At 42.6% G+C, this 22,334-nt stretch overlaps 1 protein-coding gene across 6 annotated transcripts in view; it reads left to right on the top strand.

Moving 5' to 3' along the window:
* The window catches only part of DROSHA (drosha ribonuclease III), a 120,814-nt gene that overhangs the window by 13,874 nt on the left and 84,606 nt on the right, over positions 1-22,334 (top strand). For 4 of the 6 annotated variants that reach the window (XM_059916163.1, XM_059916160.1, XM_059916162.1 and 1 more), the window contains exons 6-12: positions 515-625; positions 859-1,090; positions 4,172-4,313; positions 6,188-6,342; positions 9,111-9,191; positions 15,475-15,561; positions 18,135-18,221. In XM_059916163.1, coding sequence (XP_059772146.1) covers positions 515-625; positions 859-1,090; positions 4,172-4,313; positions 6,188-6,342; positions 9,111-9,191; positions 15,475-15,561; positions 18,135-18,221 — 895 coding nt within the window. The remainder of the gene's footprint in view (positions 1-514; positions 626-858; positions 1,091-4,171; positions 4,314-6,187; positions 6,343-9,110; positions 9,192-15,474; positions 15,562-18,134; positions 18,222-22,334) is intronic. The other 2 variants (XM_059916165.1, XM_059916164.1) reach the window with 1 other exon arrangement.

The following is a 22,334-nucleotide window of genomic DNA, read 5'->3' as shown; positions in this document are numbered from 1 at the left end:
TTGGATAATAGTGACTCTTATTATCAGGCTGCCAGTGCAACACTAATAAAGCAGTTACTCTCCGGGGCTGGATTCTCAAGGCCTTTATGGTTCCACCTAAATTTCTTGGGCTTGATTTAAAATCTATCCTATAAGTTTTTCCCTCCAAGCACATCCATAGGCTGGGCCTTTGCAAATTTCATGCCCCAGAGATTCAAGGAGATAGAATTGCTTTTTTCCTTTCTAATTGAGTTAGTATTTGTGGGGATTCGAATTAGGCAAAGTGGTGGTTCATTAAGCAGTAATACCCAGTGTGCGCTTCCAGAGAGATGCTTAGGGATAGTATAACTGGTTCACTCTTGGATTATGGTCCTCAGGCTAAATTTATGGCCAAGTTGAGACGATGTTTTCTGAAGATTTTTTTCTTTTTTCTTGGCAAAGCAGGATGTAAAGGATTCAAAACTAGTATGCTCAATGCTGAGATTGTCTATATGTGGAGATTTCCAAATATTTCCCAGATATCTTTCTCTTCTAGGAGTTATGGTTTGCCGGGTGCTTCTGAACCTGCTGGATGCACACCAGAATTACCTGGGGAGATTATTAAAAATACAGATTCTTGGGCCCCACCCCCGGAGACTGTGAATCAGTAAGTAGATCTGGGGTAGGGCCTGGGAATTTGTATTTTTAAACAAATAACTTCAGGTGATTCTGATGTCACCAGACTGGTGTCAGGGGGGTCACTGGTTTAATAAAAATGAATATGGTGGTTTGCCATGACGTTTTTCTTTTAGGTGAAAAATGAACTAAAGAGGTGAAATAGAACCGTTTTACAATGGATGAACATTTTTAATAATTAGCCTCCTTTGCCCCCTTTTGAAGTCGCTCCCCAAGTAGGGAGAAGAAGAGAGCTCGTTGGGAGGAAGAAAAAGACAGATGGAGTGACAACCAGAGCTCCGGCAAAGAGAAGAATTATAGCTCAGTCAAGGAAAAAGAGCCGGAGGAGGCGCTGCCTGACAGAAATGAGGAGGAGGAGGAAGAGCTCCTTAAGCCTGTGTGGATCCGATGCACCCACTCAGAAAGCTACTACTCCAGTGACCCCATGGATCAGGTGGTAGGTCTGAAGTAGGAGAGGAGCTGTGGACCAGAGCTTCTCAGCCTCGGTACTATGGGCATCTTGGGCCGGAGAATTCCGTGTGGTGGGGCCCGCCCTGTGTATTGTCAGATGCTGAGCAGCATCTCTGGGCTCTATGCACTGGAGGCCAGTAGCACCCTCTCCTCGTTGTGATAACCAAAGCTGTCCTCTGATGTTGCCACATGTCCCCTGGGGGTGACAGAATACCCCTCCCCCCGGTTGAGAACCACTACTGCTGTAGACAAAAGCTGCTTTACAAACGCAAGAGTGCAGCAGGTTAATGAAAGGATCTCTGCATTCTGCATTTTTTTATGACACTGCTAATCTTAATACTGGTGGTTTTGTAAGCTCTCACTCATAGCTGCTTTATGCCTTTTGTGATCTATAGCCGTGTGTGTGTGTGTGTGTGTGTGTGTGTGTGTGTGTGTGTGTGTGTGTTTTCCCCTCAAAATGAGAAACAAGGGAGAATTGAGTTTGTCTCTTACAAGTCTATCCTTGACAAGTTTCCCGAGCACATTGCTGGTTTTGTGGAGTGGCAGGTGTCGTTACCTTTGGTGGGCTCTCGAGAGACTCAGCACACGTGCTGTGCGAGATGGGGCTCCTGGGGCTCGGCAGCCACACCTCATTGAAGTGGGGACCCCACAACCTCCATATGCTCACTTCTTTTCTTTCTTCCATCTCCATTTTATTTTCTGTCACTCTCCTTTCTTTTTTTTCTTTCTCTCTCCCAATAGATGTCATGCCTCTCTCCCATTAATTTAGGTGTATTTGCCATGGGATGGACATACAGTAATGTTCATTGATTAAATGAATGAGTGAAGGAATGGATATCTACAGATTTAGGACAGAAGAGCTTGGAGATGTTAGGTTTAGTGCATGGGGTAGGTAAGAGATCATAGCATTGTTTGGAATTTTGTAAACATAGCTTTGACTTGGACTGGGCCCTTATCTATGGGGAACTAGAGAGGAGACTCCCTTGCCTTTGAAAAAAGGGTTTGAGAAATCTCTCCTGGTGGCATGATATTTTACTTGATAAAGTAAAGCAGGGTTTTAAGTCATAGTTCACGTGATACAGGGAGGGAGAAGCTCACATACCGAGCACTGTTTGGTGCCGAAACTTTACTCCATGAATCTCAGATTATCTCATTTAATCCTTAAAACATCCCTGGAAAGAAGGCATCTGTTACTTCAGAATGTTGCTGTAAATAAGAATACTTGACTAACCGTGACTTAAACTTGCTGGGTTTATTTTTCTCAGCAAGCTGTCTGGAGGGCGGTGGTGGCCGGTGAGCATTTAGTGGATCAGCGATGGCAGGGTCCTAGGTTGGCATCGCTGTCTTCTGGAGGGTCCACCACGGTTGCAGGATGCCTGCAGCAGCTCCAGGCATCGTGTCCTTACACACCTCTGTCCAGACACAGGTGCAGAGGGCAGTGTTGGGTGGAGCCTAGGGCGCCTGGGGATCTTTTCTTCCATCCCTTTGCCCAGAACTGCGTCGTGTGTCCTCCCCATGGATTCGTTTTCCATCTCTTCTGTAACCAGTTTCCACAGACTTCACGGCTTAAAACAATACACATTTATTACCTCACAGTTCTGCAGGTCAGAAGTCAAACTTGGGTCTCACTGGCTAAATTGAGGTACCAGCAGGGTTTCATTCCTTTCTGGAGAGAGCCTGTTTTCTTGCCCATTCAGGTTGTTGGCAGAGTTCAGTTCCTTGTGGCTGTAGGATGGAGGTCCTTGTTTCCTTGCTGGCTGGCAGGTAAGGACTGTTTCCAGCCTCTAGAGGCCATGCACGTTCCTTGGCCCATGGACCCCTTCCTTCATCTTCAAAGCCAGCAGCCAGCGGGTCGAGTCCCTCTTGTGCTTTGAATATCTCCTGCCTCTTCTTCCACTGCATCTCTGACTCCTGTTGGGAGAGGTTCTCCGCTTTTAAAGGCTCATATTAGGTTGGGCCCACCCACATTATCCCATCTCAAATTCTGTAGCCTTAATCACATCTGCAAAGTCCTTTCTGCCATGTAAGGTAATGTGTTCATTTTCCAGGGATTAGGACAGAGGCATTTTAGGGGTAGGGGACTGTGGCTCAGCCTGCCTTCTGAGATCATGAGTTTTCTGCCCCAAATCTGAAGGGAATCGTGGTTCTGTAAGCAGGGAGGAAAAGCAGAATGGCTGCCATGGGTATTATTATTCTTGAAATAACAAAGTTGAAGGCACTGAGGTTCAGAGCATTTAAACAGGCAGAGCTATATTTTTCCCCCTCACCTTTTTGTGGGTGTATTAAAACTCCAGTGTAGAAGGAAGGCTGATAAACCAGAAGCCCAACATTGGCCTTTGTGTTTGTGCAACGTTGGGGCAGAGTGGTGGTAAGAATGTCAGAGCTATCCCAGCATCACCAGTGTCAGTAATGAGGTGGGGCTGAGGAAGAGCAGTTACCCCCTTTTGGGATAACTGCAGATTTTATGATTTAATATCCATTTTATGTCTGAAAGGTACATTTTGAAAATTACTAAGTCAAAGAGTATGGACATTTAAAGTGATTTTCAACCTGGGAGGAGAGTGGGGAAAAGTGGAAAACTTCCTCTAGGAATGCATTGCAGAACCTTGTGTTTGTGGAGTGTGTGTGTGTGTGTGTGTCCCTGTGTTTATGGGGTGCATGTGTTTGTGGCGGTCATTGGATTAATGTGGGATATAGACTATCAGTGACTTTCAGTAGGGGGAGGAGTATATGTTCCCTAGCAGGGCGTCAAGTGTCATGAATTCTCAGGGGTTTATGATTTTTTGTTGTTGTTGTTATATCAAAAGGGCACAGATAAACTTTGCTAGTGTTTCTGAACGTTGGCAATGTGCATTTTCCTGAGGACTTTGTCAGCCATAAATGTGTGTGTGTGATTCAGAGCATCATTGCCAGCACTGGGCATTTTGTTTTTAAATGTTTATTAAATCGAGGGTTGAAAAATGACACCTTGCTGTTACAAATCTTTGGTTACTGGTGAGCTCTTATTGTCTCTTTGGTATGACTAGTATTAATATAGTTCCTAATATTGATCCTTTATTTTTCAAAGGGAGATTCTACGGTAGTTGGAACAAGTAGGCTCCGCGACTTATATGACAAATTTGAGGAAGAGTTGGGGAGCAGGCAAGAGAAGGCCAAAGCTGCTAGACCCCCATGGGAGCCTCCCAAGACGAAGCTAGATGAAGACTTAGGTGAGTCAGAAGGTACTGGACCGAGATCCTGTGCTCTTTCATTATTGCTTAATCCTGAACTTTTGGGATGTGTCCTTGAGAGTCCCAGATTGAAATTTCCTCTTGCCCATTTGATTCTCCTTAATTACAGTCAGCAGATACATAGCAATGAAACTTTCTTCTTTCTGATCTTATTTTTCCTTAGTTACATGCAGTAGAATACATAAGAGATCTCATTTGCAAGGTGTGCTGACAGTTGTGTCTCCTGTAGAATCGTCTTGTCTTAATCAGAAAGGACCATAGTCCAGCCTCCCATCAAAAGCAGGAGCCTGTTCCCGTGCCTCGTGCCTCTGATGGGCAGGCATTCCCTGTGGCCCTCCCCACTGCCAGGGTGCTCCTGGTGTGATGAGGAAACTCCAGCTATAGCCCAGCTCTGTTTGAAGGTTTCTCTCTATTCACAAAGTTTCCATAACTTTCTTATATGGTGATGGTTTTTTCATGTGTGTATTCTGAGATTCCAAGTACATGCTGAGATCTTTGAGGATAGAAACTGCTTTTCACCACTTGGTGTCCTTAGTCGCTAACAGAACGCTGTTCGCAGACAAGACATTCAGCATGCCTTTTCCTGCGTGTTCTCTGGCTCTCATCTGCCTACCTTCGTTATGTCTCCCTCGCTGAGAGGCACTGTCCATGGTGGGGAAAAGCACTGACTGAACCAGCTGGCCTGGGTTTGAATCCTTGCTCCACTACTTGAAAAGTGTGATCTTGGGCAAGTGATTTAATCTCTCTGTGCCTTACTTTTCTCATCTGTAAAAGAGGGATGACAGCATCCATCTCACACAGTACACTCGAAAATACAACCATGTAAGGGTTCCTTATTACTATGCTGTACTACGTTAATCTCTTGTAGGATTAGTCGAAGTGCTAGGTCTTTTTCTTTTTTAAGTGTGGTAAAATACTTACAACATGTACATAAGACACATAAGATGTACCATTTAACCATTTTTGAGTGTACGGCTCAGTAGTGTTAAGTACATTCACATTGTTGTGCAAACAACCTCCAGAACTCTTTTCATCTTGCTAAACTGACACTCTATCCACATTAAAGAACAACTCCCCAATCCTCCCTCCCCCAGCCCCTGGCAGCCACCATTCTACTTTCTGTCTCTATGAATTTGACTACTCTAGGTACCTCGTATAAGTAGAATCACACCATATTTGTCTTTTTGTGGCAGGCTTGTTTCATTAGCGTAATTCTTGGTCTGTTTTTATCCAGTCATTTCCAAGGACTAAAATCTTCTGTTGCTACCATCGAGAGAAAAACATTTACAATCTTCAGTCTGACGTTCAGAGCCTGGCATTCATGACATTTGAGCCCCTCACTTCCAGGTTTTTTCTGTGAGGCCTTTGCTCCAGCCAGAGTCCACCCATGCTCTTGCCTCTGTGCTTTCGCCTGCAGCGCCCCATCTGTGTTCCTTTTCCACCTCATTAGCCTAACCCCACCCCCACTCTGTGCCTGGGTCGTGTGTACCCCTTCTAGGAAATCCTCAGTGACCTTTCTGGACCAATGTGGATTCACTGCACCTTTCTGAATGTGACACTTCGTACTGCTACAGTGGTTTGCATTTTCTCTGGCATTGTTCATCAAGTCTTTGCAAAAATATTTGATTCTTTGCTTCCCCCACTAGACTGTGACTTAGGATTATGGACTCTTATTATTTTTCATGGGGTTGCTTAGCAGAGTTCTAGTATGGAGTAGGCACTCGAATATTTGCTGGAAGATAAACAGCTCTCCTTATATTTAGAGGTTTGGGTTATTAGAAAGTAAGTCTCCAGGTAGAACCAGCTTGCAGATTGCTTCAGCTTCTCTCCATGTTTTCCCCTCACCACTATAGAGAGTTCCAGTGAATCCGAATGTGAGTCCGATGAGGACAGCACCTGTTCTAGCAGCTCAGACTCTGAAGTCTTCGATGTCATTGCAGAAATCAAACGCAAAAAGGCCCATCCTGACCGACTTCACGATGAACTTTGGTACAATGACCCAGGCCAGGTGCGCAGGCTTTTATGTTCTTGCTGTGAAGGTTGCGGACGCACACATCACATTTATGACTCTAGGCTCAGAAGATGCATGTTAGCTGGTACTGAAACTGAATTTTACTCAGGGTTGGGTGTCATGCTTCACAGCTTATTTCTTTTCAGCTTCTGAGTTCAGCTCCAAAGCATAAGCACCAGAGCAAGTGTTCCTTGAATCATGTTTGATGATGTTTGTAAATCCTGTGTTGGGGAGCAGGGTGATGGTGCTGCCTCATTAAACTTGCAGTAAATGGAAGGAGACGAGTGGTGGGATGAGGGAGAGAGCACTTGTAGTTCTTTCTAAAAGCAGTTCATCTGGAAGTTATCTTGCAGCCATACAGTAAACAGTGTCCCAAGTCCTGTAAGACTCCATATTTCCTAGTTGGTAGTAGTCACAATGTCTTATAACTTCTCTTCCTTGTTAATAAGCATGTTTGAGCTAATTACATCATGGCTGGACATAATCATTTTTATTTTTGCTTACTATTTTATTATAAACTAATACATAATACAAAATATTAATAGTATCTATAAAAGATTTGTATTTTACAAATATACAGTACATACAAAAATAGTATCTTTAATGCATATGAAGTTATCAAGCATAATAAAACATATCCCTATAAAAAGATAATTTAAAATTTATGTTTTATAAATAAATTCATACCATTCTATATTATTTTGAATGCTCTTCTCCTGGTTCTTATTAGATGACAGCTATCTAAATATTTTTTTCATGATAGAATTAATATAGTTAGAATGCCTGACAGAAGTGTACTTTCTCTGAGAACTGCCCTCTTGAGAATTGAGCAGAAATGTTTGCAAATTGTCATTGCATTTTGAAATCTTACTTTGATATATTAATCATGTATATGATCTCTTTAAACAGCTTTAGTGAGTTATAATTCACATACCATACAATTCACACAATTAAAATGTACAATTCAGTGTTTTTATGTATATTCACAGGATTGTGCAACCATCATCACAATCTAATTTTAGAGCATTTTTGTGTCCCCTAAGAGGACTCCTGTGTCCATCAGTCACTCCCCTTACCCTGTATGTGGTCATATCAAGAAGCCTATTCCTTGGTTTCTGTGGGTTCTTATTCCTGTCAGAGATTTACCAGGGCCTTCTGTACAGTCTCAACATTGTGTTTACTGTATGGTTTTGCATCCTCTGTACAGTTGAGCCTTATAAAGGGCTGATCTGCATTGGGGCCCAGACCCTGGTAAAAGGCAGGAATGTATGATGTCTATCTCACTTCTCCTTGAGTGAGCACTAAGTGATTTTTCCACATTTTTCATCACAACAAGTTGTGCCCAGCATTACGAATGTGTTGTGACTTTTGAGGGAATTCCATCACATCTCTGTTTGCCAGCTTTTACTTTGGATAGTATCTTAATGTGATTTTTTGTTTGTTTGTTTGTTTTAGGTAGCCATGTTATTCCTCTGCTTACCACCTGGAGCTTTAGATTTCCCAAAAGGATAAAGAAAGTTACAGTTTTTTACTTTAATATTTCTTTTCAAAGTTTAATGAGATATTTTCATTGGGCACGAGTTACAAATCCCTGGAAATCGAAAGAAATATGTGTGTGTATATAGAATATATATGTCTCATAATACGTCATATTTATAAATTATATATTTTAATTAATACAAAGAAAGTGAGAAATGGAACTCCATTTCCCCATACTCTAAACTGATGCTCTCATCTCCTTTTTGATTCCATATTAACCATTTATATTGAATAAACTCATGAAATTGGCTTTTAAGGCCCTTTAAGATTTTGACCTCAATTCTGTGTTTTTGGTTTTCTCACTCACACGTATGGTCCATTCCATTTAGATGGGTCTCATGTCCCTGGAGCATAACATAGGATTTCTTCCTTCTCTCTTTTCTCTCATGCTGGTGCCTCGTGTAGAATAGCCACCTTCTTTTCCTGTCCTGTTCAACCCTTCACATTTTGGTTTCTTGAAGCCTGGACATTTTTCCTTTTTCTTTAAAATTATTAAGCATTTCATATGTGTGTTATTTCTCCCATGTGGTATAAGTATTCCTGGTGCTCGCTTCAGCGGTGCATACACTAAAATTAGAATAAGTATTCCTTGACTGTGTGGACCGTTAGCTATGTATCACCCTCCTTCTCCCCTTTCTACCCAGGAGGCATTCAGGATTATTCACTTATTGAATCATGTGGGTGGAGCTCATGGCAGTAAAATGAATTCAGGTGAACAAACATATACAGACTCACCTGATTAGTGTTGAAAGTTTTTCTGGTTCAGGTAGGCATTTTCTTCCCTCTGCTTCAGATGCCTTTAGGTCTGTCTTTGAAAACATTTAATCTGCAGGTCACCTTCAAAGCATTCTACGTGTTCCTTCAGAATATAAAATAGGCTTTTCTTTTGTGAAAGAGTCATTTTTCCTGAAATAAAAAATAGGGGGAACATACTGGAAAGTGATAGGAGAAGATGGGGGCAAACAGGGCGCTGACATTGATATTTTCTGCTTGGCTGCACAAATAAGTCGGGAATCCAGCGTTGTCATACCATTCCCCTTTATCAGACAATAGAGACAGTTTGCAGCTTTATTGGTTTTGGAACTTCCGTTTAATCTTCTAACCGTGACAGCCTCTTCAGAGCTTCGGTACTCATGACATTAAAACCCACACAAGTTTCCGAGACATCATCGTGCATGGAGTGGATTTTCCCCCAGTAAAAACGAATTACATTCTGTTTCTGACAGATGAATGATGGCCCACTCTGCAAATGCAGCGCAAAAGCGAGACGCACGGGAATCAGGCACAGCATTTATCCCGGAGAAGAGGTAACTGGTTCAGGTTATTATATTTGTCAGTGCTGAGAAGCCAGAAGTAGACAGATGCTGTTGCTATTCCTTTCCCCGTAAATGAAATAATACCGTGGAAATAGTCTTCTCATGTTCCCTAATAGTCTCTGTTACTGATAATTGGAGAAGAAACGTACTTGGGTTTTGGAGGTGGCGTGGGAATGTTATCAAGGAAACTTTGGAAGGTTCATTATTTAAAATAGGTAACGTGAATTTGAGTTGCTTTTTTATTATTTTAAGTATCCTAAAACGGTACATACTGTAATCTTTTTTCATGTTTTTGTTATAAATGGTTGTGAATCTCCCTGGAGAAATGATCTTACTGAGGTGCTGTAAGGCACATGTCCTCTTTCCTTGGGGACATGAGTGTACACCGTTGTGTTTGGTAGTCTTTGTCTGTTGTCCCCACTTAACTGGGAGTGGCACATGGACTTGTTTTACCTGTGTCACACCCCAGTCCCTGGGTTGTCAGGAACACACCAAGCGTGTTTGCCTGATGAGTTGAATACTTTTACATCACAGAGTTATATATAACTACTCCTGTTCAGTTATTTTCCTTTGTCTTTTCCCCATTATCTTTTATCTTTACAAACTATTCTCATTAATCCCAGGATTGTCACTTTATGATTCAGCACATTATGTTTAAACATAGCTTATGTAAATCCTTAATTTCTATGTAAAACTTGTTTGAGGCCATTAACAGTAATCAGACTAAAGACTATGAGCCGATGGCAGATACTTTGTACTTGCCTCCCTTTGACCTCATTTGTCTCTGGGAGTCGGCCAGTGTAGCGAGGGCCTGTGGGACAAGATCTGCGCTCTGTGAGTGTCCATGCGTGTGCTTCAGGCCGGGGTCTCTGCAGGCAGGGCTGCAGCGGAGACATTTCACAGGGACCAGGCAGGAAGAGTGTGGGCTTGGGACTGAGCAGAGGCGGAAGTCCACCTGTGATGGGCCTTTCAAGCCGGGCTTGTCGGAATTATCTTGCATGGGGCTGGAGTGGCTGTCATACCTGCGTCTCCCTCGTCCCGAGCAAGCTGCCCTAGGAAGGGCACGACTTTGGCGGGGGGAGGGGCTCTGTACTGGAGGCTGACCTGGAAGGAGCCGCCAGCGGCAGGCTGTGTGCTGACTGCTTTTCCCACAGCTGAGCAGCAGGCACTTCCGTGGAGGGAGATTCAGGTGGGCAGTGGTGCTGGCTGAGGACTTCTGGGCAGGCAAACCCATTCTCAGTGTACATGTGGCGCTTTTACAATGGACGGGACCTATGTAGTCAACATTCCACCAAGTGGTAGGTTGGTCTCCTCCAGGAATGGTGCCATACTGGGGGCCCAGCGTTGGTCATTGGAGGTGGCTGGCTGGACGTTCGGCAGTGGCAGTCAGCTTAGCCAGCTTAGCCTGGGGAAGTGAGGTCCATGCCGTGGGGCTCATGTGAAGCCTCCATCTCTGCTACTGTGGCCGCTTCGTTCATGTGCCCACCCTGTCTACTCTAGGTGGCTAATGACCAAGGCTGGCCGGCATCATCTGGCCATGCCATTTTGTCAGCTAGATGGTTTAGAACCTCTTCCACAGTGGGTGCTCTCCCGTGAACATCCACATGTGATGGAGAGATCATTGTTCTCTCCTGTTTGTCTACCTACAGGTCTCTCCCCCAAGACCTTCTTATCCCTGATCTTCCCATCTTTTTCCTTCTAGGCCTCTGACAGCTGGCATGGCCACTTGATTCTGCCATGAGTCCATCTATATTCTAGCCTCAGGCTACTTCTCTTTCCACACAAAGTGGATGACCAGGTACACCACCTGAAACTCCGCCCCCTGGGAAGATTCTCCCTCATCGCTGTCTCTCAGAGCCATCCCTGAATGAGGCTGCAGCACGGTCCGTTTTTGGCTTGCACCCCCGTTCTGACTGACCTGTTTGCAAACCAAGCTTGGGCTTTTCCTTATGCTTTCATCCTCCCGTCCTTAGTCATCAGCTGAGGGAGGGGAGCTGATGCAACGGTGGTGGGCTTGTTTGTGCCCTCTGCTCCTGTGTGTGCTTGGTTCTGGATGTACGCCCCCTCCACCTTACCATGGATTGTTGCTGGTCCCACCCAAACTTATGCCAGGGTGGGACTGGCAGAACCCAGCTTACGATGGGCAGTTCCAGCCACATGGCTGTTTGCTGCCCCTTGGCCATGCCTTCCATATCTACCAGGGCCCAGCAGCACACCAGGAATTGCTTTTCAAAGGCATATAATTCTTCACTATAGATGGCATGGCTTGGCTCCAGAACCCCAGAGACCAGCGTTGTGATTCTCCCAGTGTGGCCACAAACTCTTCTCGGCATCTTTTCCCACCAACAGTGTGGGATTTGCCGAATTGTATGGCCCCTGCAGCAGGGCTGCTTGCACTGCGGTTTGGAACTGCTGAGGCCTTTCTCACTTGAGTCACGCTCACAGCTGGCAGCCTTTTGTGCCACTTTATAAATGGGCTGCAGTAATATTCCTAGCTAAGGACTGCACTGCCTCCTGAGCCCGGGGAGGCCCACCTGTCTTTTACTTTGGATGGATGTCTTGGAACTCCCCAGACCGCTCCCCTAAAATGGTGTGGCTGTGGTAGACCCTGAATCTTTGCAGGGTTTCTCTCTCACCCTTTGGAGCATATCCATTTTACCAGGGCTCTTAGTTTGCTCAATGTAATGTCAAAGATACAGTGGAGCAATATAACATTCTACAGTATTCCAGAAGGTCAGGGGCACCTTGGACTGTATTATGGCAGTGAGTGGGAGAAGTGGGAGAGTTAACCCGGTGGCAAACCCATAAATGTTGTCTGTTCCACATAAATGTGAACCGGTTCTGATCAGAACTGGTCCTCATCCTGATTGGGATAGAAAAGGATACATTCAGCAGATCAGTTGCCACATACTTTGTACCTGAGGGCAGATTAATCTGCTGTAACTACGCTACAACACCTGGCACAGCAGGTGCAGTTAGAGCTACTTGGTTGAGCTTGTGGTGGTATATAGTCCTCCGCCAGGATCCATTTGGTTTCTTTAGGGCCCAGACTGGTGAATTAAACAGAGATGTGATAGGGGCAGTCATCCCTGTGTCATTTGGATCCTTAAGGGTGGCACTAATCTCCACCATTCCCCCAGAGTCATACTGTTTTTGAGGTCCGGGTTGGGTGGCTTCTGCTTGACCTTTCCCATCACGATGGCTCTTACTCCACAGATCAAGGACCCAGTGTGAGGTGGCGCCGTCTGCCAATTTTGTCAATTTCAGTGGTACATTTGGGAACCAGGGAAATGACCACTGGGTGGCTCTGTGGACTCAGTGGACCTACTGTAAGCCAGACCTTGACCAAGATTTTGTTTACTACCTTGGCCTCGTCTCCCCCACTCTGACAGGGATACCAGGATGATACGTCCAGTCTCTGAGTATCAATTGATTCAGACGCTGTGTCTAACACTCCTTGAACTGTCTGGCTTCTTCCTTCCCCGGTGTACAGTTATCTGAGCAAAATGGCCATAGGCCCCTTGGGGGAAGGACAGGACCATCATGCCCATTTTTGCTTGTGATGGTGTTGCAGGGCCCTTCCTCCTGCCTTCTGGCCACCTCTTCAGTCAGTGGATTTCAGTCCAGTAACTTGATCAGGCCTGGAACCGGGCAAGGGATCAGGAGTGCTTACTGGAGCAGCCTACCTTCAGCCTCTTGGTTACCCAGTCTTGATTACTTCCGTTGGTACAAACTAAGGTAGTACTCTTATCAGCTACCCATTTATTTTGTACCTAAGGACACTGTTGTGAAAACCACTTCCATGACTCTTTGTGGGTCCCATCCCCTTGGCTACCACTTCCGTCTCGCTGGCAATAATGATAATTGTGTGACCTGGCTTCTTATAATGAGCCCCATCGTCTGGCCTCTCTTGTTTCAGAGTCCTGTCATCCCTGATGCTGTAACCACCTCTCTTACAATTAGCCCTGGCCTGCCGAGGAGGCCACCGCTGATCGTCCTAGTGAAGCTGGTGCCCCTTTACCAGCACATTCCTTTTGGCCTTGGTCAATGGTGTGTCCTCTGGGCCTTCCCATGGAATATGATTATCTGATAATATTTTTCAGTCATAGATACTATATCCATCCCAACGTGCCCATTTCCTTGAATCTTTGAATTCCTTCCTCCTCTGTCGGTCACTGCAGTTTTGGTATTTTCACTTTACTCGGCGCGGGCCATCGCTTTTTCATGCTTTTAGGAGATGTCTTAGTAGGGAGTTCTCAGCATCTCCTGACATCCTTGAATCCTGAATGCTCCCAAGTCAGTAAGCTCTTCCCTAACTAGCTGTGTGTTCTGGTCCTTTTGCTCGAGCACTCCCAGCATCTGGTCGTGTGTGGACCCCTGCTGCCGGCCCGTGCTGGTGCCAGCTGGTTCTTACAGTTCCTTTGGGATAGTATGTCTCCTCTCAGCACCTTCCCAGCTGTAAAATGTGCAACCAGTTATGCTGTGAAATGACCCTAATTATAGGTCTGTTGTGAGGTCGGAGACTGACTGGGTGCCGGGAGAGTGAGGACAGTGTTGCCTTCGGAGGCTTTCATTGTCTTCAGACCGGTGAGTGCTTGCTCTTAATAACAAGGATGGGCCACCTCTGAAGAGGCAGAAGGTTTAGAGGCGTCTGAGGAGTCCAAACCTGTATGTCTCATCCCGGGTTTTCATATCCCTGACCTTGGCATAGCAGACCTACCTTGGTTGGCTGTTAACTAGTCTTTAAGGTCCACCCTCTCGGACAGGTAAGCCCTGGGCTTGGTCCTGGCGCTCTCTGACCTCTCACTGCAGGTGGTAAGAGCCTCTTTGTGTGCAATAGCAGGCTTTCACATCTGGCTTCTAGCTGCCTTTCCTTCTGCTCTGCTGCTGCATTTCTGTAGAGCAGTGGTTCTCTTAAGTGCAGCCTTCCAACTAGGATCAGCATCACCTGGGGCCTTGTGAGAAATGCAGATTCTCAGCCTGCCTCAGCTGCTGACTTAGAAACTTCTGGGCGTGGGGAGCAAGCAATCTGAGATCACACTAAAGTTTGAAGAGCATGGTAAAGCATCAGTGGTGCTCGGCAATAGCCATCCATCCCATTATCCTTACAGCTACCGGTCTCTCATAGTTTTAAACACCTGGTGCATTGCACCTGCTTCCACTGGTACAGTCTCCCAATTCAGCATCTTTGAAAGTTTCAATTGGCGTGTCATCTGGTGCCAGGGGCTGTGTGCTCCACCAGCCACCGTGATGGGTTCCTTTCTGCCAGTTGGATGGTAAGTGATTCAGCTCCAAAACCCTATCTTATCTCCTGCTTTCTTGGATCACTTCTGGTGCCAACTGTCACACATTGGATTCTCCAAAAGCAGATGCTAAGATGAAGTTTGGGGTGCATGTTTCGTAGGGATCTTCACCTGTGAGAGGAAGAGGATATTAGCAGCATTGGACAGGCGGATTAGTCTAACTATGAGTCAGCCCCAGCAAAGCTCCTGTCAACCTGGTGATGATCCAGGGAATGAGCATTGCCCATTCAAGTTGGGCTGGGGGGCTGGGCCTTTGTACCTCTGCCTCGCTCAGTAAACGCCTGACGTCAGGCGAGGGGCCTCTGCAGTTGACACAGATCCTGAAGGAGCCGACAACTGGAGACTGCTGTCCATGCTCTTCACAGTAGGCAGCAAGTCCTTCCTTGAAAGATGGTCTGGGTCACCCATCGTTGTGTCTGTCACAACGTACCCAGTGATTCCACTGATGCTTCTGTCGCTCGCTGTTTTCCTTTTCCCGTCTTAAGCTCTGTGCATATTCTGTCCACCACCTCTTGTGCTTCCTGCATTTCTGGTTCCCTCTATTTTTGTTCAGCATATTTAACCCTTTCACTTTTTTCCCCTTCCTATTATAACCTACTGCTGTTACTTCTGAGATTATTTTTCTTGCTTTCTGGTTGTTTTTGTTGTTGTTCTTTTAGTTTATTGAGAGGTTAGCCAAAGGTCAATTATTATGTTATTATAAATGAAAGGAAGATAGTCATGGAAATTTAGATCTAGAGAGATCTATATGTTGTATTGTACATGAGTCGGTTGGTTGAATGTCAGTGACCAGCAGCCCATTTTTATCTATCTAGTTAATGGTAAAGTGAATACTGTTCTTCCCTACCAGTTTGTGAAAGAACACACATACAACCTCTTTTGTCAGATGTGAATCTAGAAAATACAGTCTATTTTTAAATAACAGTATTTTGCTGCTTTACTCTTAAACTCATTTTTATTTTTCCCCTCAGGCCATCAAGCCCTGTCGTCCTATGACCAACAATGCTGGCAGACTTTTCCACTATCGAATTACAGTCTCACCTCCTACAAACTTTTTAGTGAGTTCCTAACAAAATCAGATTTCATTTGTTTAAAAATGTAGTAGATAGGTTCTTTTTTTTTTTTTTTTTGGCTGTGTTGGGTCTTCGTTTCTGTGCAAGGGCTTTCTCCAGTTGCGGCAAGCGGGGGCCACTCTTCATCGCAGTGCGTGGGCCTCTCACTGTCGCGGCCTCTCTTGTTGCGGAGCACGGTTCCAGATGCGCAGGCTCAGCAATCGTGGCCCACGGGCCCAGTTGCTCCGCGGCATGTGGGATCCTCCCAGACCAGGGCTCAAACCCGTGTCCCCTGCATCGGCAGGCAGACTCTCAACCACTGCGCCACCAGGGAAGCCCCCGTAAATAGGTTCTATGTGTGTACATAGGTTAAAATGTGAATTGGTTAAATATGGATTCCGTTCTTAAATGTTCTTTCTTTTAAAAACATTTTATTTTTATGCCAATAAAATTGACCTTTATCATAGTGACTTTTATTTTTGGCTTCCTCTCATTATACTACTTTCTGTATCTTTTTTCATTTATATTGTTGGTACCACATAATAGCCAGTGAATTATGGAGAGCTCGTTCGTTGGAGCTATGGGGTTGGAAGAATGCAGAGAATGCTTGTGCATCTCTTAAAAATCAGCAAATAGCTTATATATTATCTATATATTATGACCATAAGTATTGCATATATGACAGTGATAATAATACCTAATGTTTGTTGACTATGGTACTAGGCACCATTCTAAGTATTTGACATGTATTAAGTTATTTCACACAAAAAAACCGATGAAGTAGGTATTATTATCCCCACTATGCAGGTGGGGCAGTCGTCCATGTTTTACAGATAAGGTTAAGCCGCTTGCTCTAGATTATTCAGGCAATAAGTGGCACAGTGAGGACTGGAGCCTGGGCAGACGGACTTCACGGTGCATGGCTGTATGCCATTCCACTGTGCCAGACTGCCTTTTCACAGTACAAAATTAATTAATTCTGGTTACTTTTTTAATTAAGAGATTTCAGTTTCAAAATTAGATTATTAATTATTTTAACTTTATTGAGATATAATTAATATACCATAAAACTCACCCATTTAAAGTATATATTTCATGATATTTAGTCTTTTCACAGAATTGTGAAACCATCACCTCAATCTAATTTTAGAACATTTTCATCATCTCCCAAAGAAACCCTGTACTTATTAGCAGTCAATTCTTTCCCACCCCACAGCCTTCAGAAACTACTAAGGTACTCTCTGTCTTTATCATTTGCCTATTCTAGATATTTCATATGAATGGAATCATAGAATATGTGATCTTTTGGCTTCTTCCACTTACCATAATGTTTTCAAGATTCATCCATGTTGTAGTATGTAACTTCATTCCTTTTTATGGCCGAGTAACATTCCACTGTATGGATATACCGTATTTTATTTATCCATTCATCAGTTGATGAACATTTGTGTGGTATCCACTTTTGGGCTATTATAATAATGCTGCTGTGAATGTTTGTGTACAAGTGTTTGTGTGGATGTATGTTTTCCTTTCCCTTGAGTGTAAATCTAGGACTAGAGTTGCTGGATTGTGTGGTAACTATATGTTTCATATTTGGAGGAACTAACAAACTGTTTTCCCAAGTGGCTGTACCATTATCATTCCACTAGAAGTTCTTTCATAATATTTAATTTAGACCAGCTTTGTTGAGTTATTCAAATGGGAAGTAACAGTAATATTGGAAAAACAAATAATACTCATTTGGATATTCTTTATTTCCCCCCACCCACCCAAGTTCTTCATATGTGTGTGTGTGTGTGTGTGTGTATAAATGAATGTTTAGAAGAATAATGTTCAATACCTATGTAAAAAAACATGTCTTTTAGGTTTCCAATCTTGATAATTCGTTCCATGTTTAGCATTTAGGGTTAAAAATGGTGGGCTATAAGAATGGCATAAAGAAGAGAGTCTCTTATGCTTAGGTCAACACTTGTATATTTTAATTAGGTTCAATTTGCAGGTAATTAAGATCTTTGACATTATGCAGGAATTGATTTGTTACAGTGTTTAATGGGTTGGCTTCTCCTTGGAGGGCCTGGGAATGGCGCTGTGAGGGGATGAGCCTCTGGCACCTTGGGGCTTTTCAGAGCCTTCCAGGCTGTTGCTAGTCTTGACTGTTGTGATGCTGAGTCTTCTCCACTTGCTTTGATTCGACTGTGCTATTATCTTGTTCTTGTTAGAGCTTCTGTTAGTTCAGAAATATAGCTTAGTAAGAACGGGACTGGTAGTATTGTGGGATTAAATAAAACAAGTTCCTAGAAAATGAAGCCATGTAGCTAGCCTTTTTTTTTCTTTATGGCACCCATAATAAACATTCTTGATTGTCTAGTATATAAATATTACTGAAGCTAGAGAATTCCACCAAGCAGGAGAATTCTAGCTAGAATTAATCCTCTGTGTAAAGTTTCTCCCTGGTGTTTGGGAAAACGTTAACAGAAGTCCATACATTTCACCTATTGGTTGCTTTGTGTGTCCTGATGGGTTTCTGCACATGCACATCATGTCATTTGTTCATACTTGGTGTTTCTGTTTGCTTTCAGACTGACAGGCCAACTGTTATCGAATATGATGATCATGAGTATATCTTTGAAGGATTTTCTATGTTTGCACACGCCCCCCTGACCAATGTAAGTATATGCTGATCAGCTGGCTTTCTCCTTCCCTGAGGCCCCTTCCTTCCCTTCATTCTTTCTTTCTAAAAGTCAAAGGAAATTTCTTTTCATCTGACTTCTAAGTAACAATTACTTTGCACCCCTCTACCTGAGCTGCAGGAAGTCAATGGCAGTGTGTGTCAGGTGGGAATGTGACATCTGTGCTAATGAGTCACAGGTTTGGTCCACATTAAATGGTGTAAGTAAACATGTGTCAGAATAACATTTTGAGAGTGTGAAAGATTGAAAAAGAAGGATAAACTGTGGAGTAATGTGTCAAAGCTATTTTGGGTTGGGTGTCCTTCAAAAGAAAGTTGGAAAGTTTTAAGGAGAAGCTATTATTTAGTCTCTGAGTAATAGGTAAAGAAATAGAGCTTGTTCAGGACATCTGGAGCCTGAATTAACTTCATACAGTTTTGTGCTTTTGAATCCCAGGAATATGTCTTCTTTAAGACACTCTGACATACAAATCCATGATATTCTTACATAGGTATTAAGGCTGCTTTGTTGGTAGTCAGTTCAAATGGAAGTTCTGTATCTGTAAGTCAGAATCTTTCTGTCTCAAAGCTGGCAGTCATGGGAATTGTCTTATTCTGTATTCCAGTTGGACGTAGAGTGGAATTCACTGGCGGCTCAGGAAGGGAGTGTAGAGGTATACTTGAGCCAGTCTAGATGCTGCTATAGAACTTACTGAATTATAGCTATGGTGTATGTACATCAAAGTAGAATGTTCTTTAATCCTTTCTGGTTTGGTTAAAAGAAATTACATCTGCAGTTTGAAAAGTTATTTTAGTACTGTTTACTTAAACTGTGAAATTCTGTTCCGTTGGAGAATAAAGAATAAAATCTTTGCCTAATCTTGCTCCTTTCTATTATTATTTTTTATTAGCAGACATGATTGTATAGTAGTGATACTAATTTAAAACAGATTGTTTTCTTAATGAGATTTTCTTTATGCCACAGTATATTTTATCCTAGAGAATTTTTTTTTGAGAAGATGATTACACTGTAAATGTAAAAATAAAATCATTTGATAATACACATCACATCTATCTCTAGGGTGGACCATAATATAGAAAGGGGTGTAATATTGGACTTCTTTTTTTTATTGAGGTATAATTGACATATAATGTTATTAGTTTCAGGCGTACAACATAATAATTTGATATTTGTTTATATTGTGAAATGATCACGATAAGTCTAATTAACATCCATCATCATACTTACAAAGTTTTAAATTGGACTACTCTTTTTTTTTTTTAATTGAAGTATAGTTGATTTACAGTGTTGTGTTAATTTCTGCTGTACAGCAAAGTGACTCAGTTATATGCTGTAATCATTCTTTTTTTATATTCTTTTCCATTATGGTTTATCCCAGGAGATTAGATATAGTTCCCTGTGCTATACAGTAGGGCCTTGTTGTTTATCCATTCTAAATGTAATAGTTTGCATCTACCAACCCCAAACTCCCAGTCCATCCCTCTCCCTCCCCCCTCCCCCTTGTCAACCACAAGTCTGTTCTCCATGTCTGAGTCTGTTTCTGTATTGTAGATGGGTTCATTTATCCCACATTTTAGATTCCACATATAAGTGATATCATATGGTATTTGTCTTTCTCTTTCTGACTTACTTAATATGATAATCTCTAGTTGCATCTGTGTTGCTGCAGACAGCATTATTTCGTTCTTTTTTATGACTGAGTAGCATTACATTGTATATATGTACCATATCTTCTTTATCCATTCATCTGTCGATGGACGTTTAGGTTGTTTGGACCATTCTTAAACAATCTATGAAAAGGCACTGGGAAGTTTTTGAATTTTGAAGGTTTCTTATTTTATTATTTTTTTAAATGTCTCAGTTAGGCACTGAAACCCTTTGTTACACCAAATCTCATAGTCTTAGAGTTGAAAAGGCCTTCAGAAGTCATCTGGTCCAACTCCCCCCTACATAATATGTTTCTCTTTTTTTTTCCTCAGCGGGCTTGCAAATACAAATAATTAGTTACCATGAAAATATTTAAAAATTATCTGTCTTATCTATTAATTCCCTACAAGTAATACGGATCTCATTTTAACTTTTAGGATCACCTTAAAGAAGGAAAGCAGTATGACTTCAGAGAGGGTTTAAACCTTAGTGAATTCTACTTACTAGCTGTATGATTTGACATTTCAATTTTTATAAACCCTGATTTTCTCATGTGTAAAACAGACGTTATTAGTTGTGGCAGTCTTACTGGCTTTTGTAAAAAAATAAATGAGATGACACGTGAAAAGTGTTTATCATGATGTTTAATATACAGTACATATTGGCACTAATTATTTTGGATAAGATGTCAGGCAGACGTGGATTTGAGTCTTTCTTCTAATTCTTTTTTTTTTTTTTTAACTGATTCTCAATATTTATGTGACGTTGGAAGAGTGATTCTTTGAGCTTTATTAAAGTTCCTCAGCACAAGGTTTGGCACTGAGAGGCCGCTAGTGCGAAATTAATTGCAGTTGTTACTGTTGTTATAAAAGATAGGACTGAAAAATTCCTGAGTTCTCAAAACTTGAGAACTTAACTCTGTAATGAGAAGATAAGCCCCATCATTTATGTTAGAGATGTTGATAAAATAAATCAAGTTTTAAGCTGAGTGTTGTACAGTTCATAGGGATTAGATCCATCAAAGGCCTCTTGAATTTGAAATAGCCTCCCAAGAAAAAGAATTATTAAATCGCTTTACTGTTCTGATTCATTTTTTGCTAGAGAGAGCTCATCAGCAAGAAGGGCATGCAAATGATGGCAGTGTTAGAATCTCAACCCAGTCTAGTACTGACAGGTTCTCTTAAGGTCTTGAATTGAAGTGGATTGAAAGCCTTGTTGGCTAAGTATAGAGCATTGTGGGAAAATTTTATCCTTTTATGTAGTACATTTGCTATTACTCATAATACCTGATGTTATTGGGGACTTTGACAACATAACTAAAATTACCTAGGTATATGTATTACATGCATAATATTTTATCGTGTCCTCAAAAGCACAAGGCAGCACCATGATCATTTCCCTGCTGCTTTCCATTTCCAGTGGACTCGCTGCCCTAGATTTAGTCTTTCAGTTCCTGGAAGTAGTAGAGTTAGAATGTGGAAGTTTAGGGAGGGTTTTTTTGTTTGTTTCTGGTAGGATGAGATAAGAGTTAGTGTCAAATCAGCATTCAAATGTGTTTTAAGAAATGATAGTGGGCATTTATATTATTTGATTGGCCAACTGAGCTCTCAATCAACTGAGTTCCCAATATGTAGGAAAGTGACAAGTCTCTTTGAGTCTTAGAGAGAGATGAAAGTTTGCATAGAAAAGGAGATTCTGCCTTTCCAAATTTGTGTGTCTGAGAAGGGCTCTAGTGGTACAGGTAAGAGCCCCAAAGAAAATACAGTGTGTATAAGATAAGAGGTCAAAGAAGGAATCCCCCAAAAGTGATTTTAGTTGAAATAATGTGGGGAAAGGACTGAACTTGCATAAATCATCCAGCAGAGTTGCTGTTGCGCATGGTAAAAGGAGTAAAGTTTATACTTTTGCTCTTTTTCTTGCCTCTGGACTATTCCCAAGGGCTCTAGTCCTTTTCTCTCCTGAATACACTCCCCGAGTAATGCAGTGTCACCCACAGTTTTTCCTCCCATGCATGTTCTGACATTGATATTTAAGCTGTGACGTATGGCTCTGTGCTCCACACTCACATTTCAGATTGCCTATTGGACATACCTACCTTGATGTTCCCTCAGGTACCTCACCCTCAACCTGTGTGAAACTGAACTCATCATCTTCTCTGCGTACTGAGTTTGAGGTACTCAGGGGACACCCTATGAAATTCTTTGTATTAATGCCATCGTGAGCTATCTGGTCCCTTAGGCCAGAAACCTAGAAATTATCCTCCATTCTTTCTCCTCTTTCACTTCCACATCAGAACAGTCACTGTATATTTCAGTCACATCTCCTGTGTTTAAATTCTTCTCCCTCCTTTTTGATCTTTTCCTCATTTGGCTTCTGAACTGTTTCGTTAGACTCCATTCTGGTCTTCTGGTCTCTTGCCTTGTTCCCCTACAAGCCATTCCC

Source organism: Balaenoptera ricei, chromosome 3, assembly GCF_028023285.1.
Source record: "Balaenoptera ricei isolate mBalRic1 chromosome 3, mBalRic1.hap2, whole genome shotgun sequence".
Classification (NCBI taxonomy): Eukaryota; Metazoa; Chordata; class Mammalia; order Artiodactyla; family Balaenopteridae; genus Balaenoptera; species Balaenoptera ricei.
The sequence above is the reverse complement of the archived record's forward strand: the minus strand, read 5'-3'. Positions and strand labels throughout refer to the sequence as shown.